This window comes from Microcaecilia unicolor, chromosome 1 (genome assembly GCF_901765095.1).
Source record: "Microcaecilia unicolor chromosome 1, aMicUni1.1, whole genome shotgun sequence".
Taxonomy (NCBI): Eukaryota; Metazoa; Chordata; class Amphibia; order Gymnophiona; family Siphonopidae; genus Microcaecilia; species Microcaecilia unicolor.
Window position 1 is genome coordinate 55,510,103 of NC_044031.1, and position 24,003 is coordinate 55,534,105.

General features: G+C 42.6%; 1 protein-coding gene across 2 annotated transcripts in view; it reads right to left on the bottom strand.

The window, feature by feature from the left end:
• OBSCN (obscurin, cytoskeletal calmodulin and titin-interacting RhoGEF) overlaps positions 1 to 23,123 on the bottom strand; it is a 472,877-nt gene extending 449,754 nt beyond the window's left edge. For both annotated transcript variants that reach the window (XM_030197417.1, XM_030197425.1), the window contains exons 1-6: positions 23,017 to 23,123; positions 19,107 to 19,382; positions 13,063 to 13,338; positions 11,023 to 11,298; positions 10,001 to 10,276; positions 2,289 to 2,564 (exon numbers count right to left, since the gene is read on the bottom strand). In XM_030197417.1, the coding sequence (XP_030053277.1) occupies positions 2,289 to 2,564; positions 10,001 to 10,276; positions 11,023 to 11,298; positions 13,063 to 13,338; positions 19,107 to 19,382; positions 23,017 to 23,041 (1,405 nt within the window). In that variant the 5' untranslated portion in view covers positions 23,042 to 23,123. The remainder of the gene's footprint in view (positions 1 to 2,288; positions 2,565 to 10,000; positions 10,277 to 11,022; positions 11,299 to 13,062; positions 13,339 to 19,106; positions 19,383 to 23,016) is intronic.
• Between the last annotated feature and the right edge of the window lie 880 nt (positions 23,124 to 24,003).

The window sequence follows — 24,003 nt, forward strand, 5'->3', positions numbered from 1 at the left end:
TTGCTTTTGGTTGAACGTGTTATGTAATAAATGAAGGTGGTATGAGAATGTTATGGCCTGTCCTCTGAGGACAGAGGAAAAAATGATTTCTTTGAAGAGAATAAGTAGAGGAGTGTGGTAGCCATGTTAGTCCACTCTTAAGGTTATCAATAGAAATCAAACAAAATAAAACATGGAAAAGAAAATAAGATGATACCTTTTTTATTGGACATAACTTAATACATTTCTTGATTAGCTTTCGAAGGTTGCCTTTCTTCGTCAGATCGGAAATAAGCAAATGTGCTAGCTGACAGTGTATATAAGTGAAAACATTCAAGCATTACTATGGCAGTCTGACAGGGTGGGAGGATGGGGGTGGGTCGGAGGTATGCATGGGGACATCAAAGCATATCATTAATATTCTAACAGGATGGGTGTGGATAGGTGAGGGGTGGGGTGATCAACAGAGACATACAGCTTTATGGTTTATAATGGGCTAGGAACCCCAGATCCTTGTTAAGTCCTTTCTGTTGGGTGTTAAAATATTCAATCATTCTGACTTCAAAGGTCTTACGTTCTTGTATGGTTTTAAAGTTACCTTTCAGGATTCTCACTGTGAAGTCACTGGTACAGTGTCCTGGTCCTGTAAAATGTTGACCAACAGGTGTGGGAACCCTACTGGCACCAGCATTGTTCATGTGATGTCTATGTAAATTGAATCTTGTCATTCAATTTACATAGACATCACATGTACAATGCTGGAGTTTGGGGACCCCCGTCAGCAAAGGTACCTGGCAGCAGCGGCTTGAGGGGTGGGGGTCAAAAATGGCTGGGGGGTCGAAAGTAGAGGGGGCCAAGGCTAAATCTGTGGGGGCCCATGCCCCCATGGCCCCACCTAGCAGCTTAAATTTCTCTCAGCATGTCAGTGTCTCAGTGTCTCTCACTATTTTTCGGTAATGGTCCGTAATCACCGGCTATCCAAAATTCTCTTCTAAAGCTGGTTTCACAACGAGTTGATTACGAGAGAAACGCTGAGACGCTGAGACACTGACACGCTGAGAGAAGTTTAAGCTGCTAGGTGTGGTGCACACACCCGGCAGCACTGAGATGCTGGGCTTGATGGACCTTTGGTCTGTCCCAGTTTGGCAATACTTATGTACTTATAGCAGAATTAGAAAAGATTCAAAGGAGAGCGACCCAAATGATAAAGGGGATGGAACTCCTCTTGTATGAGGAAAGGCTAAAGAGGTTAAAGCTCTTCAGCTTGGAAAAGAGACAGATGAGGGGAGATATGATTGAGGTCTACAAAATTCTGAGTGGTGTAGAACAAGTAGAAATAAATTGATTTTTTACTCACATTTCTAGAGCGCTACTAGGGTTACACAGCGCTGTACAGTTTAACAAAGAAGGACAGTCGCTGCTCGAAGGAGCTTACAATCTAAAGGACGAAATGTCAAGTTGGGGCACTCAAGATTTCCTGAATAGAGGTGTAGTGGTTAGGTGCCGAAGGCGACATTGAAGAGGTGGGCTTTGAGCAAGGATTTGAAGATGGGCAGGGAGGGGGCCTGGCATATGGGCTCAGGGAGTTTATTCCAAGCATGGGGTGAGGCGAGGCAGAAAGGGCGGAGCCTGGAGTTGGCGGTGGTGGAGAAGGGTACTGAGAGGAGAAATATTTTTTCACTCGATGAATAGTTAAGCTCTGGAACTCTTTGCCGGAGAATGTGGTAACAGCGGTTAGTGTCCCTGGGTTTAAAAAAAGGTTTGGACAAGTTCCTGGAGGAAATGTCCATAGTTTGCTATTGAGACGGACATGGGGAAGCAACTGCTTACCCCAGGATTGGTAGCATGGAATGTTGCTACTAATTGTGTTTCTGCCAGGTACTTGTGACCTGGCTTGGCCAATGTTTGGAAACAGGATACTGGGCTAGATAGACCACTGGTCTAACCCAATATGGCTACTCTTATAAGATGGATAACTAATTATCTACCTTTTCATAAAATGCTTAAATCCTATCTCTTTAAATATGTCTATTATTAGAAGATTAGCCATTATGAATAGCATTTATGAATAGACGAAGTATCAACGCAATATGTATATTTTAGTGTTATACATTTTCATCATTCACTGAGTCATTAACTGAATGTTAATGGACCTGTTTTTACTGTTAAGTAAAATGAGAGTTTTTATATTGTTATATCAAATGTGAGCTACATTGAACTGAACTTTATTTTTGGATAATGTGGGATACAAGAGCTAATAAATTAAAAATCAAATTAAATTATATAGTAGTCAAGAGAGCCTCACTTACCAGTGACGTTAATTTTGAAAGTCATTTTTTGTCCCCCTGCCTCACAGGTGTACTGTCCAGCATCTTTCTTTTCCAGCTTTTCCACCACTAGTCTGCGGGATTTGCCCTCGGACTCCACTTTCAGCCTTTTGCTGGAGGTGATCTGTTTTCCATCCTTGTACCATTTCACTTCGGTCTTGTCCTGAGACACTTCACAATTCAGGGTGGTGCTCTCTGTGAGGAAGGCCTTCACCTCCTTTTGCACTTTCTCCTGGTTTATAAACACTAGTTCTGGCTCTGAGGGCAAAGCAAAGAAATTGAATCCTTTATTTTTACAAGAAATATTTTATAGACAAACCACTTGAAGCTGAAATAGAATCTGTTCTTGTAGAGTTGTATTTCAAAGAACTAAATTGTATTACAAAAGTAAAAATATATCTGTAGATAAAGTTATACTACTACCAGGCCTCTGGAAAATTCAAATGTTTTCAGGAACTAAAGACAGTGGGCCTGATGTTCAAAGGATTTATACTACTAACTCTGTGAGTTATGCTCATAGATTGGCCTCTTTGAAAATTTACTAGGGCTGAGTGTCTAAAATTTCAAAAAAACCTCCTAAATTTAGAAGCAGGAAAAGTGGGTGCAACAGGGGGAGATTAGGACAGTGAAAAACTAAGTTAAGAGCTCACAATGATTTTCAGCACAAGGCTCATAAACTAGGCATATGAATGGCAGGCCTAAATTTCTAAGAATAACTTTTAAGCTCATAAATTAAAATTAATTTTCATCTGAAAACATATGCTCTTAAATTTTGCTGAAAATACTACTACTACTACTACTACTAATACATCACATATTAGGAGCCCAGCTTTTCTTGAATACTGGGCCTTGTGCCTTTAGTTCCTCCTGTCCCCAATAAATTTTACAGCACAATCATTTCCACTGTCCCAAATTTTCTTTCAGTCCTACCAGATCAGTCCATTCATATGGGCTTTACCCCAACCAAAGCTTGTGGGTTCTTCCCTGTATTGGGCACATGCAACCTGTTACACTCCTGTATTTCTGTAATAAAACAAAGGAAACCACCCTTAATTTCTCTCAAAAGGTGAGAAGGGGAGAATCCTCATCAAAAAATAATCCCCAGAACCAGGATACACTTATAACTAAAAGCAACCTTGTAGTTATCTTACCACAAAAACACAGCAGCAGGGTTGGTCTCTGGACAGGTCTTGAAGGACTCAAAGAGAAAGGAGATAAGACCAATTTCTCCTTCCTTATTGTCTACCAGACTAATCCAGATGTAGCAATGTAACAAAGCTCCCCTTATTCTAGGTGGGCGTGGAATCCTGCCAAAGAAGCTTAATCATGCCCTTTCCAAAGGTAGAGCCCTCTCTAGCTAGCTCACCCAGTTGATAATATTTAGAGAAGGAACGTAACAATGACCAAGTAACTACTCCACAAATCTCTGCAGCAAAAATCAAATGCACTTCCACCCGCCATTCATCTGGCCCAGTAGTTTTCAACCCACTCCTTGGGACGTACCTAGACAGTCACATTTCCAGGATATCCACAATGAATATGCAAAACATATATTTGTATACAATGGAGGTAGAACATGCTTATTTATCTCATATATATACATTATGGATATCCTGAAAACTTGACTGGCTAGGTATGTCCTAAGGAGCTCTCAAGCCTTTTGAAACTGCACAACTTAAGAATATAGGCTAATGAAATTATTTCTGTCAGCTCTTGCGCTATAGTTACTTTTGACACTGCTTCACTTTTCTTCTGCCCTCCAAAGTGAACAACTTATCCGAGCTCCGGAACTCATTTGTAAGCTCCAAACATATTATCATAGCCCTGCATATCCAAGCAATGTAAAGCAAAAAACTCTTCATCACAATCCTTTTTACGAAATGATGGTAGCTTGAAAAGCCGATACCACCACAGGCAAAAATGAAGTTACCATCTGAATGAATACTCTGAGGGGCATAATCGAACGGGGCGCCCAAGTTTTCCTGAGGACGTCCTCACAGGACGTTCCAGCGAAGGGGCGGGGAAACCTGTATTATCGAAACAAGATGGGCGTCCATCTTTCGTTTCGATAATATAGTCGGGGACACCCAAATCTCAACATTTAGGTCGACCTTAGAGATGGTTGTCCCTGGTTTTCGACGATAATGGAAACCGAGGACGTCCATCTCAGAAATGACCAAATCCAAGCCCTTTGGTCGTGGGAGGAGCCAGCATTCGTAGTGCACTGGTCCCCCTCACATGCCAGGACACCAACCGGGCACCCTAGGGGACACTGCAGTGGACTTCACAAATTGCTCCCAGGTGCATAGCTCCCTTACCTTGGGTGCTGAGCCCCCCAAAACCCACTCCCCACAACTGTACAACACTACCGTAACCCTAAGGGGTGAAGGGGGGCACCTACATGTGGGTACAGTGGGTTTCTGGTGGGTTTTCAAGGGCTCACATTGACCACCTTCTTTCCCTTGCATCCAAGGTTCAGACATCACAGCAGGTCACTGCTCAGAAAATGTTGAGATTATTGGGCCACATGGCTTCCACAGTGTATGTTACACCCATGGCACGTCTACACGTGAGCTCTGCTCAATGGACCCTCAGTAAGGGTTCATCTTAGTGCAATTAGTGCTTATCATCAGCGTGTAGAAGCAAAGCCTATCTCTGCACAACCTTTAGTTGTTCACTTCATGAGAGGTTTGCTTTTGTCAAAGTCCCCTCTCAAACCTCCACCAGTGTCATGGGATCTCAATGTCATTCTCACCCAGCTGAAGAAAGCTCCTTTTGAGCCGCTGTATTCTTGCCATCTGAAGTACTTGACCTGGAAGGTCGTTTTCTTGGTGGCTGTTACTTCAGCTCGTAGGGTCGGTGAGCTTAGGCTTTAGTAGTGGATGCATCTTATACTAAGTTCCATCACGACAGAGTAGTCCTCCACACACACCCTAAGTTCCTGCTGAAGGTACTGTCGGAGTTCCATCTGAACCAGTCGACTGTCTTGCCAACATTCTTTCCCCATCTTCATACCCATCCTGGCGAAAGCAGCTTGCACACCTTGGACTGCAAGAGAACATTGGCCTTTTAAATGGAGTGGACAAAGCCCTTCAGGCAGTCCGCCCAGTTGTTTGTTTCTTTTGATCCCAACAGGAAGGTCGCTATCGGCAAATGTACCATATCCATTTGGCTAGCAGATTGTATTTCCTTCGCTTAAGCCCAGGCTGGGCTGTCTTTGGAGGGTCATGTCATGGCTCATAATGTTAGAGCCATGGCTGCATTGGTAGCTCACTTGAAGTCAGCCTCCATTGAAGAGATCTGCAAAAGCTGCGACTTGGTTTTCAGTCCACACATTCACATCTCACTACTGCCTTGAGCAGGATACCCAACATGACAGTCGGTTTGGGCAATCAGTGTTGCAGAATTTGTTTGGGGTTTAGAATCCAACTCCAACCTCCTAGGTCCATTTTATTCTGTTCCAGGCCGCACTCTGATTTAGTTTGTATATAGTTTTAGGTTAATCTATGTTACGTCCTCACTGTTGCAAGGCCCAATTGACCAATGTTGTTATTTTGGGTGAGCCTAGATGATAGGGATACCGCACTTGCGAGAATAACAAGCCTGCTTGTCCTCAGAAAAAGCAAAGATACTTACCTGTAGCAGGTATTCTCCGAGGACAGCAGGCTTCTTATTCTCACAATCCTGTCCACCTCCCCTTGGAGTTGTCCTTTTCATATACAGTGCAATCCGCTTAAGTGCAAGGGTCTGGGACCAAAGAAATGCATGCAGTTAACTGGAGTGTGCATTTAACCATTGTGACCCAAAGAAGCTTGACATCTGATAAACATATGTACAGTACTGTTTTTTTTTTTTGTTACATTTATACCCTGCGCTTTCCCACTCACGGCAGGCTCAATGCGGCTTACATGGGGCAATGGAGGGTTAAGTGACTTGCCCAGAGTCACAAGGAGCTACCTGTGCCTGAAGTGGGAATTGAACTCAGTTCCCCAGGACCAAAGTCCACCACCCTAACCACTAGGCCACTCCACTCCAATACGTACAGTATACAGTCTTCGTTAACTGACGTTAGGCTTACTTGAAGTAATCAGTTATAGTCCTCTGTACACTATTGGGTCTGTGAGTTCCATAAACTATGTTTACCAGATGGTAAAAACTGTCATAGCACTGACATCCAGTGGCCTCCAGATTGGCCCGCATGGTGTTGCTGTTGCAGCGCTCTTGCAAAAGTGACAGGAGGAGGTTGTTGAATTTCATCAGCATGTGCCTCGCTGCTCATTTCATCATCTGTTCCATCATCAGCCGTTGTTGCCTGTGTGTAGGCGCATATCTCGACATCAGTGCTGTCTTCAGCTGTTGGTAGATCATAATCAACAGCTATGTAGCGATGGAACTCCTCTTCAGTAACGCCGGCTAGGATGTCAATAACCTGTTCATCTGACGCATTTGCAACAGCTGCATCTGTTTCGTCCCTCTCCACATCCTTAACAAAGCTTGCCCGCTTGTAGCAGTTCACAATGGTTGCCTGTGTAACATGATTCCAGGCTTCTTTCTGCATATGTAGGGAATCCAACAGTGATAGATTACGAGCCAGTTCAACAGCACGTTTATCCTTCCCAGTCTGGTCATCCATAAAGCTCATCAGATGACATAGCACAAAAGCCCGATAATGTTGTTTGAAATTGGCTATTATGCCCTGATCCATAGGTTGGATCAGAGAAGTAGTGTTTGGTGGCAGGAAGACCAGCTTGATGTTAGACAGCCTGACATCATCACTGTGTCTAGCACAATTATCACAAAGCAACAAAATCTGATGCTTTTGTGCCCGCATTCTAGTGTCTAACTTCTTTAGCCACTGCTTCCAAATTTCCCCAGTCATCCATGAATTTGCGTTAGCCTCGTATGACACGGGAAGTCGCTTAACTTTCTTGAAGCAACGGGGCTGTTTGCGCTTTCCAATGACGAGGGGTTCCAACTACTCACTCCCATCCATATTGCAGCAAAGGAGGATCGTCAGTCGGTCCTTCAACGTTTTACCTCCAGTAGTTTCGGCATGTTTGAATGCAAGTGTTCCATCAGGAATGGCTCGCCAGTAGAGACCGTTTTCATCAGCATTGAAAATGTCACGAGGTGCAAACTCGTTCAAGATGGTAGGAAGAACTGAAACAACCCAATTTTCAGCACCAAAGTCATCAGCGTCTTGTTTCTCACCATGCTGTTTCTTGAATTTTATGTTGTTCCTCTCCTTCCATCTTTCCAATCATCCAAAAGTGGCTTTGAATTCAGCTTTCTGTATAAACAGTGGACCACTGACAGGAAATTGTTTGCTCCTGATTTGAGAAAACCACCGAAGAAGAGCATCTTCTACATCCTCAGCTTTTCCCGCCCGTTTACGTTTCCTATGTGAATTTGCACTGTTTTGCCAGTCTTCCAGAAGCTAATTTCTGCTTCAAGAAACGTGAAATTTGACTGGAATTGACACCATATTCTTTAGCAATAGATGCTTGACTTTGTTTGTTTTCTAATTTTTTAAAAACTTCTATTCGTTCAGCCAGTGTTAAAGTCTTACAGTTCCGCCACGGCGACGTCAACGACAACGACCCCAGTGTACTCTCAACAACATTCTTTCACTTATTCTGCCTGTGGCAGTTAAAGAGGCGGTAAATTTGAAATCTCGGTTGTCACGTGCCAATCGGCTTCCATATTCCATGCGCGAGCTTATGCGGAGTCTTTCCTGCAGAGAAGTAGTCTTAAACCATGCACATAAGCGAATCTTGCACTTATCAGTGGTGCGCTAAATCGAAGTTTGTCGCCATAGAAATTGATGGTGCCAAAAATGGGACCGAAGTACGGCATGCAGTTAAACAGAGCACGCGCTTATCCGACATGCACTTAAATGGAGTGCACTGCATACTTCTTTGGGTTTTTTGCTTTTGTATTAGGGCAGGAAGGCACGCGCATATGTGTGCTGGAGCGCTGCTTGCGCTCCTGAAAGCTTTAGTTTTTTCCTCTGGCAATGTTGCCGAACTGGGCCATGCAGGACCATGCCAACCCATGAGAAGCCTGCTGGTCCTCAAAGAATAGTGCTACAGGTAACTATCTTCGCAGTATCATCATGTCTTACCCAAGTTTCAATAAAGACTATAATATGAATCTCCACCCCCTTCACTATTTGATCTACAACTAACAAAGTATTGTTAACAAGTGAACACACATTTAAAAGTCCTATCTGAAGCAACCTTTCTGGACATCCCTAGTCTACCTGTGCTCCACTAAGAGAAATTAAAATTGGGTTCTCTTTCCACCTTTCTTCATCCTTACTTGACTTCACCACCCATCAAAGCCAAAAGAAGAATAATTACCTGTATCCCAGCATAGATTCAGATTCCCAGGGACCGCCTATACCTGCAATGCACACAACCCATTCTCCCAACTTACCCTTCTCTCTAATCCCAAAACAACCCAACAGAAAATATAAAAACAAAAATACCAACCCTCTCTACATCATCCTTCAATAAGGGGTCCTTTTACTAAGCCGCATAAGCGCTTCCATGTGTGTCAATTCTGAGTTACCGCCCGGCTACCACATGGCCAGGGTGGTAATTTCATTTTTGATGTGCGTCCAATTCACACGTTAGAAAATATTTTTATTTTCTGGCACGCAGGCAGTAATCGGCATTTGGACCATGTTGAACATTACCGCCCGGTTAATGCGTAAGACCTTACCGCTAAGTCAGTGGCTGGTGGTAAGGTCTCAGACCTAAAATGGACGCATGCCAATTTTCATTTTTCCGCACGTCCATTTTTTACAGGTGCACTGAAAAATGTTCCTGTGTGCAGCCAAAACACGCGCTTACACTACCATGGGCCATTTTTCAGCGCACCTTAGTAAAAAGACCCTTAAGGTATCTAATCAATACAAATAAAATAAAAAGAACCTAATAACAAAATCAAACCAAAAAGGGAAAAAAATGAGCACACCACCACTTCAAATGCCTACGTCAACAAAACTAAATTTTCCAGTCTTGCATGCCTTTAAATGCAGTCCCACCTTCGAAAGGAATAGTGGTCTTTTTCGTAACCACCATGACCAATGTGCCAACCTTGGGCAACTTCAGCTCCTTCTCTTCAGGAGCCAAAGTGTACAGCTTCCACATAGCTTTGCCCACTTTCAGGCCAGCCACCTCCAAAGCATACCATTCCACTGAAATCAAGGACCTAATCAACTGATGAACTGGAAAAGATGTTATCAACTCTTTTACTGGTTCACTGGCTATGTTAAGCACTTCCAATGCCTGCAAGATCTTGGAGGATCATCTCCTTCACCCATGAGGATCTCCCCTACTGCTGGGGTCTCATGGGTAGACCCCTTCAGGCCCCCCATGCTTCCAGCAATTCAATGTTCAAATCCTATTGGGCTCCCAAGAACTGCCTCTTGGTTGGCCTCTCTGTGTCCCTATTCTTATCCTGTTCTACATCTCCTTTTTGTGTTCATATCTCTCCCCCTCTGTCCAGTAAATAAATATTATTAAATAAGTAAACGAAAGCAACTGTATCTACATTAAAAAAACCCTCAATATGCAAAAACTTCCTTACATAATTATCCCCAAAACACAGGGGATCTAAATATCCTATAGTTCCCAATAACTCTTGAGTCTAGGTTATTATGAAAAAGTTAAGAGATCCTCACTCACCAGTGACATTAACTTTGAAAGCCATTTTCTGCCCCCCTGCCTCACAGGTATACTCTCCAGCATCTTTCTTCTCCAGCTGTTCCACCACCAGTCTGCGAGATTTTCCCTCAGACTCCACCTTCACCCTCTTGCTGGAAGTGATCTGCTTCCCATCCTTGTACCATTTCACTTCAGTCTTGTCCTGGGACACTTCGCAGCACAAGGTGATGCTCTCTGTGAGAGAGGCCTTCACCTCCTTCTGCACCTTCTCCTGGTTTATAAACACGGGTTCTGGCTCTGAGGAAAAAAGGCAATTTAAATATCCATCTTGACATTTAAAAGACTAAGACCTGTGTTTACAAAGGAGTGGTTGCACCATGGAGTGATACAGAGGCATTATAATATTCTTTGTCTTATTTTCTATCCCTTTCCTAATAATTCCAAGCATCCTGTTTGCTTTTTTTTGGCTGCCACCACACACTGAGCAGAAGATTTTAGATGTCAGGCTTAGTGCCGGACAAAATAGTGGAAACTATTATAAAGAATAAAATCACTGAACACATAGACAAATGTGGTTTAATGGGACAGAGTCAACATGGGTTCGGCCAAGGGAAGTCTTGCCACACCAATTTGCTTCATTTCTTTGGATGCATGAATAAACATGTAGACAAAGGTGAGCTGGTTGATGCAGTGTACCTAGATTTGAGAGATTTCTGAGAAAATTAAAGAGTCATGCACAGGGAGCTGCTTTCCTTGCAAGCCAAGCAAATCATTGTGACAGTGCCACAATATAATTAGTTCTACCAGGACATACCACCAGCTCATGTCCATGTCTGGACATTTCTATCTGGTTCTGTACCTAGTAAGCACCTTAACATTTCTACTAAACATAACCTAGATTATGTAACAAAAAGGCAGACATTATGAATGGTGGTGGTCTTACTTAAGTACAAAGTCAACAGTGCAGACTTAAATAAGATCCAGTGTGAAAGTATCAGAAGACAAAGTAAAACACTGTTGTTTTTAACTGTGCTTGATCTTACCAGTGACATTAACTTTGAAAGTCATTTTCTGTCCCCCTGCCTCGCAGGTGTACTCTCCAGCGTCTTTCTTCTCCAACTGCTCCACCACCAGCCTACGAGATTTGCCCTCCGACTCCAACTTCACCCTCTTGGTGGAGGTGATCTGCTTTCCATCCTTGTACCATTTCACTTCAGTCTTGTCCTGGGACACTTCGCTGCTCAAGGTGATGCTCTGTGTGAGAGAGGCCTTCACTTCCTTCTGCACCTTCTCCTGGTTTATAAACACGGGTTCTGGCTCTGAGGATAAAAGGCAATTTAAATATCCATCTTGACATTTAAAAAACTAAGACCTGTGTTTACAAAGATGCACTATAGGCGCGTTAGCTTTTTTTAACGCGCATTAACTTTAAAGGCATGTTAAAAACGCTAACGCACCTTAGTAAACATACCCCTAATTTTTAAATCCATTCTATGTGTAAAACAGTGTTCTATGTGCTCAAACAGGCACTTATAAAATTATACATCCGACATGTGTGTAACGTTACAGGTATACAGCCTGTACTCATGTAACTACCTGAGCTGAGCAGGGGCAGATTTGTGAAGGGCTCTTAAACACAGATCCCCTAATTCTATAAATTTGCATGCCCAAACTTAAGCTTAGCATGCAAATCTGAGCGCACAACTTAATTTACTAATTGTTAATTGGCGTTAACTGGCAATTATTGTCTTTAATCTGTGTTAATTGGTGCTAATTGTCACCAATTAGCAGTTGCACCTGCAAGTGCCCTTAGTCGCTATTCAAGAAGCTGTGTGTGCAAATTCTATTGCACACAACATCTAGGGGGTATGGATGTAGGATGGGCACAGGCGAGTCAGGGGTGTGCCTAGGAGTTAGGTGCACAGGTTATAGAATACTAGGAATTACATGCATAACCGCCAACAGTTAGGCCTGAGCACTTACACTAGGATTTGACATGGCTTAAGTGCTCACGCCTAAAGTTAGGTGCGAAACTGCAGACTTATGCTAGTATACGACAACAGCAATTCCACGCAGAACTGCCGTTATAGAATTTGCGCTAAGTGTGCATCATCACGGTGCCCACATTTTGGTGCTCTTTCTTGAATCTATCCCAGAAGGTCTGATATTCAAAACTAGTTATGTGGGTAGTAGCACCTGCTATGTGGATAGGTAGCACTCATCAGGCACAATCAGTGATTTTTAGTGGCATTATCTGGATAGTGCCGCTGAAAATCATATCTGAGTGCGTCCCTAAGAGATTTCTGTGCCGGTGCACAAGGCATGTTTGTTTCCCCTTTCCTTAATAATTTCTCAGCTGATATATGCTGAGCGTCGTTGCTCTCAGCTGTGTCTGGAACAGAGATACACAAGGTAAAGCCAGATAGGAACATCTCTGGTTCTCACTTCTGCATTTTTCTGATTGGCTAGAGAAACCATTGCCTCTCTATTGTAAGTTCTTGCTTAGAGGAACTCCATTTTTTTCGTTGCCTGCAGTAACACCTGTAAAACCCTGTTAGAACATTTACTTGGGACTTTTGCTGAAATATCTTTTGTGTTAAGGTCTGTGCAAAGATTTGTGCAAAGCCTGCATTAAGAAGCAAAGTGAGCATCCGTGACCTGTCTTGCTCAAGAATTCCCTGGGAGCTGGAAAGAGACCTGAGGAGCACCTATGCCTGTCTTCTGGGGCTTCAGCTGAACACTATGATTTTCTGCTGTGATTGTCTCCTACCTGCTTATCTAATGGTCTCCTGATGGATAATTGCCTGCACCTGCATGACCAACTGCTCATAAAAAGATAAGTACTTCTACATTCTTGGGGTGTCTGATGTGCATTTGTTTGATCCTTGCATAAGAATCATATAAAGAACTATGAGCTATGGCTTTGTCTAGGTGGTCCCAGTGGAGTAAAACCGTTGCCAAAGTTACGCTAAGTTAGGAACACACAGTAGCTAAAGACTTACTAATGATCTCAGAGAATGCAGTCATTTTCAACTATCTTTTCCTTGGCGATTATATTGTGAAATGAAAAAAACCTTACTCACCAGTCACATTAACTTTGAAAGTCATTTTCTGTCCCCCTGCCTCACAGGTGTATTCTCCAGCATCTTTCATCTCCATCTGATCCACCACCAGCCTGCGGTATTTGCCGTCAGACTCCACCTTCACCTTCTTGGAGGAGGTGATCTGCTTCCCATCCTTGTACCATTTCACTTCGGTCGTAACCTCAGATACCTCACAGCTCAGAGTGATGCTCTCTGTGAGGGTAGTCTTCATCTCCTTCTGCACTTTCTCCTGGTTTACAAATCCAGGTTCTGGCTCTGGGGGAACAATGCAATTTAAGGATATATTTTGTATTAAAGGTTATGATTTTAGTTTTTGTGAATATAAAGATGATAGAAAAAAAAACACATCTTGAAAGTCTTAGAACAAATTTCTGAATTTTCATGAGAAGGAATTGTACTGTCCTATAAAATGAATTGCCTGAACAAACAATAAGAGAATCTTTCTAGTGCTTAGGACTCTGGACATCCAATAGATACCTAGACCCACAGCCACTAGCTTCCTAGTGGCTGCAGAAAATACATTTTTCAACTTGCATAATGAAAAAAACTTTCTGGTTCTCTGATCTGATGAATGAAAGTATGCCTTTGAGGACTACATCAAGCATTAACACTGAGAACAAATAGCAAGTATTCTATTAAACCCTAGTTACTCAAAGAAGGTCATTCTAGGTAAAGTTTGAATAAAGGTAAACAGGTTTTCTGTGGCATTTCTCAAATCACTGCTCATCACAATTATTTTTAAGTTTTTATTTAAAAATTTCTAATCTAAGCAGAGTACAAATAACATACATAATAAAAACAGTTAAAAAAACCCAAAAATCATTATACAAATTCCACAATAGAAGAATTCTCAACTAAACACTTGCACAAACAATATGTCTTCAAATATTTTCTAAACTGCGCAGCACCCCCATATAGTCGTAAATATACTGGCAAACCATTCCATAGCAGAGGCCCTGCAATGGAAAAGGCTGCAACACGTTTTTCTGCATATCTCACTCTTGTCAAATTCTCCATTGCTGTCTCAGATCGCAACCTCCTTGCTGGACGATCAACAGACACTGCATGTTGAAAATACCAAGGTGCAGTAGCATACAAAACTTGATGAATAACTGACACAACTTTAAATTGCACCCGATAAGCTATCGGCAGCCAATGCAATCGTTTCCATAAACTGGTGTGATGTGGTCAAACCTTGAGGATCCAACTATCATTCTCACAGCAGCATTCTGGATCCTCTGCAATGCTTGCATTCTCGATCTAACAATTCGTAAATATAATGCATTACAAAAGTCAATCATAGACAAGATTAAACTTTGCATTAAAGAGTTAAAGTCACTGCCAGATTACATCGGCTTCAACCATGACAGCAAATGCAATTGAAAGTAAGAGCAACGTACAACATTCAAAATTTGACTGTGCATGGGCAACCGAGTGTCCAAAATCACTCCCAACATCCGCATTTGTTTTCTAACTGGTAACTCCACCATCTTTACAACCTTCAGCTGTAATAAATCCTCATCTTTCCCAATAAACATCAATTCTGTTTTTATCACATTTAAAGCCAACCTATTCTGTCTCATCCAACCAGTTATTTCATCCACACAGCTGCCCAGCTTCTCTACTACCCATTGTAATCCACCATGTACAGGAAAAAAACTGGACATCATCCACATACATTCGATGACAACACCTAAACCCTCAAAAATCCTCCCCAGTGATGCCATATAGATATTAAATAACAAGGTGGACAGGGCAGAATCCTGCAGCACACCCCCCCTTTGCACTGGAATAGCTGACAACACTCTTCACCTGCATACTCCGTCCTTTCAACATTGACTCAAACCACTTCCACACCGTTCCACTCATTTCACAACCATACAATTTATCCAATAACAGATCCACATCTACAGTATCAAATGCAGAGAAGACATCTAGTGAAACCACAGAAAAAGTCTGCCCCCTTATCCATCCCCTGCCAAATAACATCCACAGTGGACAATAACAGTCTCCACCTCATGCACAGCCCGAAATCCATATTGATGATTATCTAAGCATCCTGAACAATCAACAAAATCTACTAATTGCTTCAACACCATCTTCTCAATCACCTTCAGTATCATGGACAACACTGAAATAGGTTGATAGTTCCCTAAAACATCATGATCCAGAGTGTTCTGCTGTCAATAGAGGCTTCACAGTTGCCAACTTACACTTATCAGGGACCTCTCCAAAACTCAAAGACTTATTAACAAATCAAGGTCGATACTGGGACCACTTCATTCACTAATTGCTTAATAACAACAGAGAAACACAGATCAACTACATAATTAGTTGGCGCAATTGAATTAACAACAGACTTCACATTCCCCCTCTGTCACCAAACTAAACTCTGACCATGTACCTCCTAGCCCACCAATCTAGTTAAGAATATACATATACATAAGTATTGCCATACTGGGAAAGACCAAAGGTCCATCAAGCCCAGCATCCTGTTTCCAACAGTGGCCAATCCAGATCACAAATACCTGGCAAGATCCCAAAAAGTACAAAACATTTTATACTGCTTATCCCAGAAATAGTGGATTTTCCCCAAGTCCATTTAATAATGGTCTATGGACTTTTCCTTTAGGAAGCCGGCCAAACCTTTTTTTAAATTCCGCTAAGCTAACCGCCTTTACCACATTCTCTGGCAACGAATTCCAGAGTTTAATTACTCGTTGAGTGAAGAAAATGTTTCTCCGATTCATTTTAAATTTACTACATCGTAGCTTCATCGCATGCCCCCTAGTTCTAGTATTTTTGGAAAGCGTGAACAGACGCTTCACATCTACCCGTTCAACTCCACTCATTATTTTATAGACCTGTATCATATCTCCCCTCAGCCACCTTTTCTCCAAGCTGAAGAGCCCTATCCACTTTAGCCTTTCCTCATAGGGAAGTCGTCCCATCCCCTCTATCATTTTCATTGCCCTTCTCTGCACCTTTTCTAATTCCACTATATCTTTTTTGAGATGCGACGACCAGAATTGAACACAATATTCGAGGTGCGGTCGCACCATGGAGCGATACAAAGGCATTATAACATCCTCATTTTTGTTTTCCATTCCTTTCCTAATAATACCTAACATTCTATTTGCTTTCTTAGCCGCAGCAGCACACTGAGCTGAAGGTTTGAACGTATCATCAACGATGACACCTAGATCCCTTTCTTGGTCCGTGACTCCTAACGTGGAACCTTGCATGACGTAGCTATAATTCGGGTTCCTCTTTCCCACTTGCATCACTTTGCACTTGCTCACATTAAATGTCATCTGCCATTTAGACGACCAGTCTCCCAGACTCGTAAGGTCCTCTTGTAATTTTTCACAATTCTCCCGCGATTTAACGACTTTGAATAACTTTGTGTCTTCAGCAAACTTAATTACCTCATTAGTTACTCCCATCTCTAGGTCATTTATAAATATGTTAAAAAGCAGCGGTCCCAGCACAGACCCCTGTTAGCAATAATCTCGAAGTATCTCAATCTAGCAAACTGAAAAATAAAATTTGGACTGAACTAGCACTCCCATCAAGTGTGTCACCAAAATATACACTAAAAATAAAACACTATTAGAATAAAATGCAATTTGTGGCTTATTCTGTAAGAAAAGCACTCTTACGACTTCTCCCAAAAAATGCTTTAAAGCCCATATGGAGCCCCATGTTCCCATGATAGTGCCCTGATAGGCTCTGTAGAACACTGAATGGCAGCTTGGTCAGTGCATCAGAGAGCAAAATCCATTTTTCATTTAAAGGTTACTTTCTCGTTTTGAAGGAACGCAAGTCTGAATAAAATACAGTAGATACCTATCTTTAAAATATGAAAAATTACTTTCAGTTACCTGCAAATAAAAGGGTCCTTTTACTAAGGTGCCTTGAAAAATGGCTTGCAGTACTGTAGGTGTGGGATTTGTGCATGCGCCAATCCATTTTTCAGCTCACCTGTAAAAAAAGGCCTTTTTAAAATTTTTGCCAAAAATGGACTTGCGGCAAAATCAAAATTGCCACACATCCATTTTGGGTCTGCAACCTTGCCGCCAACCATTGACTTAGCGGTAAAATCTCAAACGATAACTGGGCAGTAATGACCTACGTGCGTCAAATGCCACTTGGCGCGCATCCAGAAAGTTTTTGGCTGCGCGTATCAGACACACACCAAAAATGAAGTTACCACAAGAGCCACATGGTAGCCAGGCAGTAACTCCATTTTGGCGCATGTAGATGCTTACGTGGCTTAGTAAAATGTCCCCTAAGTTTCTCTGTGTTTGACTCATAGTTTCTTGAATCCTGATACAGTTTTTGCCTCCACTATATAATTCCACTGGAAATTGTTTCATGCTTTCAGTACTCTCTTTCCCAATGGAGGAGTGGCCTAGTGGTTAGGGTGGTGGACTTTGGTCCTGGGGAACTGAAGAACTGAGTTTGATTCCCGGCACCGGCAGCTCCTTGTGACTCTGGGCAAGTCACTTAACCCTCCATTGCCTGCCGCATTGAGCCTGCCATGAGTGGGAAAGCGTGGCGTACAAATGTAACAAAAAAAAAATACTAACTAAAGACTTGTAGCAGGAGCCACCAGAGGATGTCCTCTGTCTCTCTAGAGAGTAACTTTCTGCAGTCTCTGCTCCTAATTTGAACCCAGTTTGCAGAAAGAGGTAATGGGTGTTGGACTAGACAGGAGGCACCCCCTCTCTAAACTGAAGAGAACATTAAAAAGGCTTTGCCTGCAGGATCCCAGGTCTGGCGCAAAAGCATCCCAAGCCAGAATTACACCCTGTGTGACATGTCCCTTAACACTCCTGCCCCACCCAATGTGCTACAGCTACTGCAGGGGAGACAATGGACGGGGAACAATTTTTGCACCTCTGTCTCCCTTGCACTGTGCAGCAGCATTGCCTATACAGCCCTCCGGACAATCCTCGTCTAGGAAACTTTGGTGGCTGTAGTTATGCACCTGAGTACTACACTACTAGGGGAGCTGCACCCATGTGATCAACCTGCCACTACTACATATTGCTGCCTGTCCATTCACAAGCTGGGCAGGTATGATCCAGCTAATGTTAAGCTAAGGGAGGAAGGTGACAGAAATCAAAGGAGGCTGGGAAGGAAAAGATTCCCTACAGAATCTAGTACAGGAGAGCTTAGGGGTTTAGAGGGATGAAGCAATTGGGGTTCTATCTGTTGCAGGGGCGTAGCTAGACAGCAGATTTTGGGTGGGCCTAGACAAGAAGTGGGTGGGCACCAACTCCCTCCCCCACCAACTTAAAAATATATCTCAGCTGCCGGAAAAACACTGCTGTTCACCTTGGCAGCCTGCAGCAGGGATGCGCCGAAAACTGAGCATGCGCAGGTGCCAGCTTAGGAAGCTCGGATTGCTGAAGTGGAGAGCAATGTTTTCAGCACCATCAGGGGGAAGTCTTCAACTGGCAGAGCTTGGGATCCCCACCAGCTACCACTTAATGAGTGCTGCTGTTAGGTGGGCCTGAGTCCTAAGTGGGTGGGCCCCGGCCCACCCAGGCCCACCTGTGGCTACGCCACTGATCTGTTGGGGGGGGGGGGAGTGAAGAAGGAACCATATTTGGAGCTCTGAGACAGACATACTACTCTGGCACATCCTTATTCACATCTGTAAGGACACAGTACTGTGGTAAAGGGACCTGTACTTAGGTGCATTCTTTACCTCCCGGACATGGAGTTTGTTTTAATTATTCTGGTCTATTTTTCTTACTTGCACTCTTGAGAAAAAGAGCAAAAAAGATCTCATCTCACTATTCATATCCCCACTACTTATACAGAAGTGTATGTGTTTGCTGTTTTATCTATTTTCTCCATTCTTAAAGTAGCCGTGTAGGACCTCTGGGGCAGTCCTCACCCCTTTTGACAGGCAGGCTACAGATTTATAAATAATCTCAGAGAGTGCATTCATTTTCATATGTCTTTTTATCCTGGTGATTATTTTGTAAAATCAAAAGAGTTCTACTCACCAGTGACATTAACTTTGAAAGTCATTTTCTGTCCCCCTGCCTCGCAGGTGTACTCTCCAGCATCTTTCTTCTCCAGCTGCTCTACCACCAGCCTACGGGATTTGCCCTCCGACTCCACCTTCATCCTCTTGGTGGAGGTGATCTGCTTCCCATCCTTGTACCATTTCACTTCAGTCTTGTCCTGGGACACCTCGCAATTCAGGGTGATGCTCTCTGTGAGAGAGGCCTTCACCTCCTTCTGCACCGTCTCCTGGTTTATAAACACGGGTTCTGGCTCTGAGGGAAAATGCAATTTATTTTATCTTTGAACTTTTAAGATTTCAGTGTTTGTGAATTGTATAGTGATGACACAAAAGCACACATCCTGAAGTCTGAGAATGAATTTCTAAATTATGATCCATATATTTTAACTTTCTTTTCACAAGACTGAACTGTACTGTTTGTAAAATGCAATGCTTGAACATGCAATAATAAGAAAACCTTTCCAGTGCTTAAGACTCTAGTTAGTTAGGGGCCCTTTTACTATGCCGCGGTAAAAAGTGGCCTGCGGCAGTGTAGGCACATGTATTAGCAGCGCCAGGCCAGTTTTTACCATGTCTGCAAAAAAGGGGTTTTATTTAATGTGATGGGAAAAGGGCATGCAGTAAAACTGAAACCAAGATACGCCTAAAACCGACCTGAGCCCTGAACGCCACCCACTGATCTAGCGGTAAGGGCTCACACGCTACTCACGCAGTGACAAGTCGGTTCACGCCAACTACCGATTACTGCTGGAAATGGGGCACGTGGGAGGAAATAAAGAAATAATTAATCCAGGCATTATGGGCGCATGCAAAATCTAAAATTACCGCCAGAGGGGGCACGCTGGCCTGGCATTAGTCTCATTTGGGTGCACACTGCATGTGCATAGAGCCTACCGCAGCTGAGTAAAAAGGCACCTTAGTTAGTTAATTAGGATTTATTAACCGCCTTTATGAAGAAATTCACCTAAGGTGGTGCAGTTTAACATAAAGCATACAATTTTGTTAACAGCATAGCAATAATAAAATGATCAAATATAAGAATAAGTACAGTCAACAAAGTAAAGTAATCTTGTCAGACAGGCAGGGCTTATTTCAGATGAGTTAGTAACAGGAGGAAGTGCAATAGTAACATTATCATTGATAATATTTAACCATCTCTCTAACCTCATGTGCAACTTTCTTTAAATTAGTCACCTTACTTTCTAACTCCTCTTACTCTCTTACCTATCTATATGTTCCATCTTTGCTTTACCCTTCACTATCAATTAAAATGTTCTATTACGTATTGTGTTGGCATTGTAAGTAGCATAGTATGCCATACTTTGTATTGTTATTTGAATATTTTTACCGCTATAATTGTCTAATGCTCATGTTTGATCTATTCTTACTGTACACCGCCTTGAGTGAATTCCTTCAAAAGGGCGGTAAATAAATCCTAATAAATAAATCATAAGGATAAAGAGAACTGCTTAACAAATATTTATGTTCTATATTTTTTATATTTATTTGCATTCGCCATACTGCCTTTGCTAACTGGCAGATCAAAGTGGTTTACAATCCAAAATTTATAAAATAACCACACATACAAGATCATTCAGACCTCAAAGAGTGGAGGTAAAACAGTGAGAGGAAGTAGGTAAGGGAGAAGAGGAGAGTTGAAACCCAGTGATAAGAAACTGCAATTAACCTATTCACTGATAAAGGGCAGGGAGTAAGGCTGCTAAAGACATTCAAAATTAGCAAACCTCCTACATTTTTCAGAAGACTATATCTGAGAGGAGCTAGCTAAACTAAAAGTAGACGAAGTAATAGACCAGATGAGATACATCTGAGGGTACTGAAGGACACACCATCAGCTCTGGGGGCAATTTCTCCAAACGGGTTAGATTTGCACATAGCGTGATGGTTATGACCCTCACACCTAAGTAGGGTGGGTAGAGTATGATCTTAGTGGCTCATATTTACTGCTGATGCCCACTGTAGTACTTGCACTGTGTCAAATGAAAGGTTTCTTCTGGATTTTGTAAGCTGGAACAGTTATAGGCAACCTATCAAGCTGTGCTTGAAAATTCCTTTTAATCAAGCATGTGGCACCCTGGGTAATATTTCTGTATCTTTCTGCCACATTTTCTTGGCCTCGGACTACATATCTTGGTACTTCAGGATCTTTTTTCTATCCACACAATTCGCAATCACTTGGGACTGACACCTCTATGATCAGTACCATTCTGTATGACTGTTTCAATGTTTCTTCAAAGTTAGAAGTGGTCTAGAGTTTGCCAGTTAAGATCCAATACTAAAGGGTCTTACATTTGGTCATAAATGCACATGAGGCAAGCCTCTTCCAATTGGAAGGAACAAGGAGGTATAGAATGAATATGAAAAGGGATAGATGTAAGAGTAAACTAAGGAAATATTTCTTTACAGAAAGGGTGGTAGATGCATGGAACAGCTTCCTCCATCCTGAAATTATATTCCAAAAGAAATGGATGCATGAGAGTGCCATCCAGAGAGACAGCAAAAAAGGGATCTCTGTCATTCCCTTCATTTTCCCTGCAGATAAGATCATCTGTGCTTAAACCACATTTTATTAAATTCTCATGCTGTTCTTGCCTCCAGCACTTCAACTGAGAGGTCATTCCATGCATTCAGGGGCCCTTTTACAAAGGCACACTGAAAAATGGCCTGTGGTAGTGTAAACGCGTGTTTTGGGCGTGCGCAGAATCATTTTTCAGCCCACCTGTAAAAAATGCCTTTTTAAAAATTTTTCCAAAAATGGGCATGCAGCAAAATGAAAATTGTCGTGTGTCCATTTTAGGTCTGAGACCTTACCACCAGCCATTGACCTAGAGATAAAGTCTCACATGTTAACCTGGCGGTAATGACCTAAGCACATCAAATGCCACTTGGCGCGCCCAATATGCACGTCCAAAACTTTTCAGACATAAGTATTGGACGTGTGCCAAAAATGGAAATTACCACAAGAGCCATGCGGTAGCCGGACGGTAACTCCATTTTAGCACACATTGGGCGCGTTAGACACTTACGTGGCTTATTAAAAGTGCCCCTCAGTATTCTAATTATTTCCAGAGTACACCATTTTGAGGAAGAATGCACACTGGCTAAACCATTACAAATAATCTTAGAGGGGAAAGGGAAATGGGTCTTGATATATTGCATTTCTGAGGTTTTTGCAACTACATTCAAAGCGGTTTACATATATTCAGGTACTTATTTTGTACCAGGGGCAATGGAGGGTTAAGTGACTTGCCCAGAGTCACAAGGAGCTGCAGTGGGAATCAAACTCAGTTCCCCCAGGATCAAAGTCCACTGCACTAACCACTAGGCTACTCCTCCACTGAACACTATTTACACATGCTGCCCCAATCATATATTATGCTGATATTTGAGAGTATTATATTCATACTGTAACTATAACTGAAAATTGTCTACGATCAATTTACCTTTACTGCACACTGCCTAGGGTGAATTTCTTCAAAAAGCTGATACATGTTCAAATAAGTAAATACAGTATACTCATACATATACACTGTGATGAACCGCAGGAAGCACTGACAGGCACATAATATTACAAAAGCATGCATTAGCATGATCTTAGCAAAGCCAGGAGAGTGGAGGTAAGCAGAAAGGCAGCCCAAAAGATAGTGGGAACTGAAGCTTTATGGATAGGAGAAGGAAAAGGCAAACAGGAACAAGTGAAGCTGGTCAGTATATGCCGAATGCGACAGGGAGAGAATTAAGAGTGCTAGGGTAGGGAGAAGGAAATATGGTCCGATGAATGCTCACCAACAGATAATCAACATATTTTAATACTTGACTGTTTGGCCTTTATACTTCTATAGTTAAAGCAAATGAATTTCACTCACCAGTGAAATTAACCTTGAAAGTCATTTTCTGCCCCCCTGCCTCACAGGTGTACTCTCCAGCATCATTCTTCTCCAGGTGCTCCACTACCAGTCGGCGAGATTTACCCTCAGACTCCACTTTCACCCTCTTGCTGGAAGTGATCTCCTTCCCATTCTGGTACCAATTCACTTCGGTCTTGTCCTGAGACACCTCACAGTTCAAGGTGATGCTCTCTGAGAGGGAGGCCTTCACCTCCTTCTGCACCTTCTGCTGGTTTATAAACTCTGGTTCTGGCTCTGAGGGAAAAACACATTTAAAAATGTATTTTAATTTTGTAATATTGTAACATAGCATACTAGATGACTGTAGATACTTCAAAATGGTTCACGTGAAGGGGCATAATCGAACGGGGTGCCCAAGTTTTCCTGAGGGCGTCCTCGCAGGACGTCCCCGCGAAGGGGTGGGGAGACCCGTATTATCGAAACAAGATGGGCATCCATTTTTCATTTCAATAATACGGTCGGGGATGCCCAAATCTCAACATTTAGGTCGACCTTAGAGATGGTCGACATAAATGTTGAGATGGTTGACCTTAGAGATGGTCATCCCTGGTTTTTGGCGATAATGGAAACCGAGGACACCCATCTCAAAAACGACCAAATCCAACTCATTTGATCATGGGAGGAGCCAGCATTCGTAGTGCACTGGTCCCCCCTGACATGCCAGGACACCAACCGGGAACCCTAGGGTGCACTGCAGTGGACTAACTGATGCACTAACTGAACAGAAAAAGCCCTTCCCTTACCGATCCCTTAGCATTTCGGAAAGGAATGGGCATGCATGAAGGAAATCGCATGCAAATGAGCTGCTCACTGTTAGCTCATTTGCACATGATTTCCTTCCTAAGGAGGGGAAGCCAGTGCAGTGCAGCCAAGCATTATGCATGGCTGCTCTGTGCATGCCAAAGACGGCTTCATACATGCAGACAAGCTGCATGTATAATAGCC